Source organism: Octopus bimaculoides, chromosome 11 (genome assembly GCF_001194135.2).
Source record: "Octopus bimaculoides isolate UCB-OBI-ISO-001 chromosome 11, ASM119413v2, whole genome shotgun sequence".
NCBI classification, from domain to species: Eukaryota; Metazoa; Mollusca; class Cephalopoda; order Octopoda; family Octopodidae; genus Octopus; species Octopus bimaculoides.
Window position 1 is genome coordinate 54,159,060 of NC_068991.1, and position 7,080 is coordinate 54,166,139.

Here is a 7,080-nt window from a genome sequence, read left to right on the forward strand (position 1 = left end):
CATGACAGTTAAGCTAATATATTTTAATAACATTTAAGAAAATTTGTTTTTTCTCTTCATATCTTATCTGACTACAACATTTGTTATTCTATATAAATCAATGCAAGAGAGTCATTCTCTTTTAGTACCTTATAATTTAACACACGCACCGGTAAAATTTCCACTTCTTTTTTATTTTTCTAAAATTTTCATTGCGTCTTGCAACCATTTCAATATTTTTGACTCTATTGAAAAGCTTGCAAGACGCAATGAAAATTTTAGGAAAATAAAAAAAGAAATAAGTGGAAACTTTACCAGTGAGTGTGTTAAATTATAAGGCACAACAGTATATAGATATAGATATATGTATATATAGATATATGTATGTATAGATATATATGTATATATAGATATATATGTAGATATAGATGTATATATATATATATATATATATATATATATATATATATATATATATATATATATATATATATATATAAAGGATTATGCGAATAAGGGGTCCAACGTAGGTCATATGGAGATGTATCTGTATATATGTAGATATATATGTATCTATCTATATATATATATATATATAAGTATATATATATGTATATATTAAGTATTAATAGAATACAGAAAACATGGTATTTTATGCTTTATAAAACATACGCGTGTTTCAACAAATTACTGCCAGGTTTACATAATTGCTTGTTAATCTACATCTTCAGTGTTAACAAAAAATAAGACGAATAGTGTTAATGCTCAATATATATTCCATTATGTATATAAAACACGTAATCACACTTGTACATGATTGTGTGCATGCACGCACACTCACACACACACACACACACACATACATAAACAAACAAACTCTCTTTGTTGTTCTCTCTTTCTGTTACTCACTCATACAGATGTTTATTGTTGAAATGTTTTTTCTAAATGATTTTGGTTTAAATTAGGATTGTTTGATTATTCATAATTCTGTTTCGCATTATTTGTTGATGCATGCAAGTTTGATTTTCTGTTTGAATATTTTTTGCTATATTGTGCATCTTATTGGTTATTTGATAATGCTATTTCACAAAATCTAATTTTCTTAAGTTGTTGCATTTTATATGTGTGTGTGTGTGTATTCATTCTTAATTTATATATTTACTCACTTCAACATATAACTTGGATATTTGTTTTCTTTATTCACCTTATAGACAGTGTATTTTGTATTTCTTGTTCTCAAAAAAAATCTGTTTTGTTACTATGAAAAATATGAAATATACTCATTTTTTTCTTTCTTTTTATTTTGCTCTCTGTATGTTGTTCAATTATGCATGGCTGACCAAATGTGTCTTTATATTCATATGGAATTATTAAATTGTAATATTAACCTCAAATCGTTAAGTGAACAGTTTTATAAATCTACAAATTATAGACCAAATGAAAAAAAGCAGCAAATATACAGGTATATATATATAAAAAAAAAATTACAGAATGAGATAAAAATTCAGGACTGTGAAAGATTTCAGAACATTTATAAATAGAATGTCTTACAGCTGTTTCCAGCATATTTTATATATCCCTTCATCGGAGACGGTGTGAGAAAATGGTTAAGCAATATTTATTCTAGATAAATGAAATAGAGAGTGAATTGGAGGAATGAAAATGGACATGAGATATGCCGGAATATTGTATCTGTAGTTCCATTATTTGGGCAGAATGGTATATATATAAGATTCCTGTATCTTGTGAGTTATACTCACACACACTCACACATATTGGTTGCTATTCCATTAAGGTAGGATTAACTAACCATGTTCCCTGAGTTTGAAGATTGCTTGGAGATACAAAGCACGTTATAAACTTTCAAAAATACAAAGCACATTATAAAAATCAGAGTGTCTCCATTGCAATAAACTATTAGTAGCTCTTATTTTAAATTTTAATGTTGTGAACATTAAATGATGTATATGTGTATGTATACAGTTCTATATTTAAGAGATGAGGAAATATGTACATTATTTACAATTGACGGATATTTGTCCTCATCTTGTTTGTTGTTGACACAACGTTTCGGCTGATATACCTTCCAGCCTTCATCAGGTGTCTTGGGAAAATTTCAAACCTGGGTTCTCATTCCTAAGGTATTTTTTGATGTTATTATTATGATTATTATTATTCAGGTCACTGCCTGGAATCGAACTAGGAATCTTGGGGTTAGTAGCCCATGCTCTTAACCACTATGCCATATGCCCACAAGCAGTGACTTGAATAATAATAATCATAATAATAATAATAACATCAAAAAATACCTTAGGAATGAGAGCCCAGGTTCGAAATTTCCCCAAGACACCTGAAGAAGACTGGAAGGTATATCAGCCGAAACGTTGTGTTAACAACAAACAAGATGAGGACAAATATCTGTCAAATGTAAATAATGTGTATGTATGTTTGTCTATATCGGTAATTGGCCCCAATGTTGGATGAATCTCATCCAATATGGAAAAAGTTGCAAAATTACTACATGAAATCGTTAGTGGCATTAATTGTTAATTCACAAATAAGGAGTATCTACCAAATGCAGTGTTGAGCACTTGTTTTCACTGTTTGCCACTATTGTACATCTATATAGATAGAGGGAAGAGACAGGCTGTTGGTTTGTTAGTGACTGGAAAATGTTATGACCAAACCATTAGATGAGTTTCTTTTCAATAGAATCTTTAGCTTATGTGTAAGCATATCTGTCATGTAAGTGGCAACTGTTCAGAGCTAGTGTATTTTCTAACTTTGAAAATCAAGCATAGAAACAGTTTTAGTTAGTTCTGGGGAGTGTTGATGTTTGAGAAAAGTTTGAGACTTTTAGGGGTGTGTGTCCTTGCCCATCACCACTTGACAACCAATGTTGGTTTGTCTATGTTCCCATGGTTTAATGCTATGGCAAAGAGACCAGTAGAATCAGTACCAGACTTGCAAAATACTGCGGTCGATTCCTTCAGCTAAACCTCTCAAGGCAGTGCTCCATCATGGCCACAGTCCAATTACTGAAACAAGTGTAAAAAAAAAAATTAAAGAAATTTCCAAAAGAAGGGAGCATTTAATTTCAGCAAGTTGTTGTTGAATGAATTGTATGGATGGCATAGGGAAACTTGTGTGGTTATGAAAAAGCATTTAAGTAATTAAATACATGAAGAAATGAAAAAGTGTGAAGTCCTAACATGTATTTATGTCAAACTACTTGTTTACTTGTTAAACAGGTTATTAGTAATGACTGCTGTTTATCAACTGTGAGAATGATGTAATTGTATGAGGACGGTGTAGATATGAAGCCAATCAAATGAGTTGTCATAAGAGTTATTAAAGCAAAGACAAGATGAAGAGGAAAATCTATTTGCTCCGGAGAGAGAGAAATTGTGTGAGTTGAGTTCGAAGTGACAGAAAGATTTTTATAAAAAGAGAAAAGATTTGGGGAGTGAGAGTGTTATATATTGCATTAAAATTGATAGGTTGGACATGGGAGAAAATGTTACTAATGTACATAAATGAATTATTTACATTTCTATACATATTTCTGTGTTTTGTTGTGTTTATATTGATTAATTCTTCAAGTTTATATCAATTTGGTTGTCTTGGCAGCATTTGAAAATTAAGAAATAAATTGTTAGAATTCATAATTTATTATCAAAGAATAATGTTTTTGTCAAGAAGTCTTTGGTCTGATAGAGATAGCACTGCTGCTGTTCCACAGTTTTCCTTGTCTCCTGTGCATGAGGATTAACGACCATTAATAATCAAATTCCTCAAGTAGTTGGCTCCTTTTGTATTGAGCTATTTTTGATATGCATTTGATTATTTCCATCAGCATGCTATATCTAAACTTTCTCTGTTATGCAATAAACAAAAGATCAAGTATTTCCATTACAACACTTCACAGCCTGAGACTTCTTCTTTAAGCACATTTTGTATGGGATACATTTGCACTAAAAACATCTTTATAGAACATCATCTTTTACCTATGGTTTTATGTAATAATTAACCTGTGCAATATATGATGTTAGTTCTTGTTTTCCCGAAACTAGTTACTGTTTTGCCACATTTTAATATTTATGTAGTGGCCTCGTAGTTAAGGTGTTGTACTCATGATCTCTAGATCCTGGGCTCGATTCCTGGACCAAGTAGTGCATTGTGTTCTTGAGTAAAACACTTCATTTCATGTTACTCCAGTCCAGTCCACTCAGTTGTAAATGGGTAACCCTGCAATTGACTAGCTTTTTGATCAGGGGAAGGTTGGCCTGCTTGCATAGCCAGCAGGGTGGCATCATTTGAAAGCTAAAATGATACAAGGCACATTGTGACTAGTGGCATATAACAAGATCTGATAGTCTGGTCAATCACAATAATGTGATTAAGTACTAAGAGTACAAGGTATATAAAGAGCATTATGAGGAGGAAAGATAAATAGCAAATGCTCAAGGAAGTTCAAAGGCAAACTGGTTTGATAACATCAAGGACTGGACTAAACTATCTTATGGTGATTGTGTATGAAGGCTGAGAAAAACTCAAATGAAGATCCTTGATATTGAACCTGCTGAGAGTAAATAACAGCTGATAATAATAAACTAAACAAAACTAAACATTGTACATTAACCTAAGTAACAAGATAAAATATTTTCTTTTAAAAACTAATTCATTTTAGTGGTTCAAATAGTTTAGAATATTTAAATTTATTAATAATGCTACATTGGTAGATTAATTCCTTCTTAGACCATCATGTTTCAGAATTTAATATTAATTGTGGCATATTACTTTACAATTAAGAATCTTTGTGATCTCAAGTGCAACTCACCATCCTTATTTAATGTTCTTATTCCATGTTGGCATAAACTGATGAACAATAGGCTGCACCAAGCTCCACTTGTCTGTTTTAGCATAGTTTCTGCAGCTGGATGCCCTTCCTAATGCCAACCATTTTACAGAGTGTACTGGGTGCTTCTTTTCATGGCCCCATCACTGGTGATATCATTGAGTACCCACAAGACAAAACCTCAACTCAGTGGGGTGTAGGACTGAAATTATGGTAGAGAGACAGGAGCAAGTGTCTTGCTGAAGAGGTGGATACATGTCTTTCCTATCTAGAAAGAGAGAGAGAGAGAGAGATGATGAGATATTTAAATAAAGCTCATTTTTGGAATGTTGCTTACAGACTCTAAATCATTAAATTATTTTGATACAAAAATTTGATGCCATTTCACCTCGTTTGTAATTAGCATGCCTAAGTGTGTTTTACATAATGTACGGTATACTTTTAAATCTAGTCACATATTTATTTATTTGCAACTATATATTGACTCTATAATGTCACTCTTTTTATAATTAGTTCATATGCAGCATTATACATTTTGGTTGTCATCTTGAATTTTGTGTCTGGAATAACTGGAATTGTTAACTAATAATAATCGTAGCAATTATCGTCAAACAATATATACTTCTAAAATAATGATTTTTATCTCAGAAAAATAGTTACAGAAATCTATTTCTTGTAATGTCGGGTTTTTCATTTTTTCCTTTTTTTTTTTTTCTTCTTTGAAGTCTTTTCTTTTTTGGTTCATCTAAGTTCTGTAACTAATATTTGATATTTGTAATAGCTTCAGTTATGAGTAATAATAACTAGTAAATATTAATTTATGTGTTCTTAATGCATTACTTACATTTATATATTATGGTTTTTGGTATTGGCCCATAATTTGGAGGAAAAAAAAAACATGTTCATACTCAGTGAGAATTGAACCAGGAATGTCACTAAATACCACAGGTTTTTATTTATTTATTTATTCCCCCCCTCCCCCCGTTCCAGTGCTTTACTAGTTTTATGATACATCTTCTGTATTGACAAATCATAATATTGCTTACCTACTGTTGTTCCACTCACACTCTTTATAGCTTACTTATAACAAATCTTAACTGCCATTTTGGGGAATATTAGTTAACTTGATCTCATTTCAGACACCTTGATGTGGACTCAAATGTATGTATGTTTATAGGATGTTTCATTTTTTTTTTTATTAATATTTTCATGGGTAAATAGTTTTGGGTTTTTTTTTTTTTTTGTATTTCTGAGATCTTTTTAGACTTTTGAATATTTCTAGCTGGGAATTGAAATGTTATAAAAGTTAGCAAACTGTGACAAATGCTTTATATTTGGTGAGTATCAATTTGTATGAGAATTAATCTATAATATTTTGACTTATATCCAAAACAAAATATATTTAAATATCTGCTATATGTGTTGCTTTTGTTTCTCTTTTAATATTCTTCCATTTTGCCCTTTTTTGTAAACCTGCAAAACGTTTTTATTATATTGTAAATATTGCAGTAGTTTCTTGCCCTGCAGAAGTGGTTGAATTGAAGCGCCCTAGCCGAATAGGTAGGTGTTAATTAGATTAATATATGTTTCTGTCATAACTAATTACACAATCATTTATTTTTCTTTTCAAACAACAATATCACCATCAACATTATCGTTACCATTTAACATTCTCCTTGCTGGCAAGGGTTGGATGTTTCAACTGAAACTGGCAAGCTAGAAGACCATGCAAAGCTCCATTGTCAGCTTCTGCATAGTTTCTGTGGCAGGATGCCCTTCTTAACATCACCCACTTTACAGAGTGTATTGAATGTACATGAATAAATTCCACTTTTAAAATGATAGATTTTTAAAAATTTAATAGCAATCTCGTTGAACTTTTTCAAATTCACAACTACTGTGAGTATTAGTAACTGTTTATTACACAGAACTAAACTCTACTTTAATCTTGTTATAAGTGACTTAAAGTTGATAGTGGTGTTTATGTGTTTGTTTTATGTCTATTTTCCCAAGCTAGCTTTGGGTTAGATCTTATTCATCATCATCATCATCATCGTTTAACGTCCGCTTTCCATGCTAGCATGGGTTGGACGATTTGACTGAGGACTGGTGAAACCGGATGGCAACACCAGGCTCCAGTCTGATTTGGCAGAGTTTCTACAGCTGGATGCCCTTCCTAACGCCAACCACTCAGAGAGTGTAGTGGGTGCTTTTACGTGTCACCCGCACGAAAACGGCCACGC

General features: G+C 31.5%; 1 protein-coding gene across 14 annotated transcripts in view; it reads left to right on the forward strand.

Annotated features, from left to right (window-relative positions):
* Positions 1 to 7,080, forward strand: part of LOC106881761 (uncharacterized) — a 129,387-nt gene that overhangs the window by 107,994 nt on the left and 14,313 nt on the right. For all 14 annotated transcript variants that reach the window (XM_052971824.1, XM_052971825.1, XM_052971830.1 and 11 more), the window contains one exon: positions 6,347 to 6,397. In XM_052971824.1, the coding sequence (XP_052827784.1) occupies positions 6,347 to 6,397 (51 nt within the window). The remainder of the gene's footprint in view (positions 1 to 6,346; positions 6,398 to 7,080) is intronic.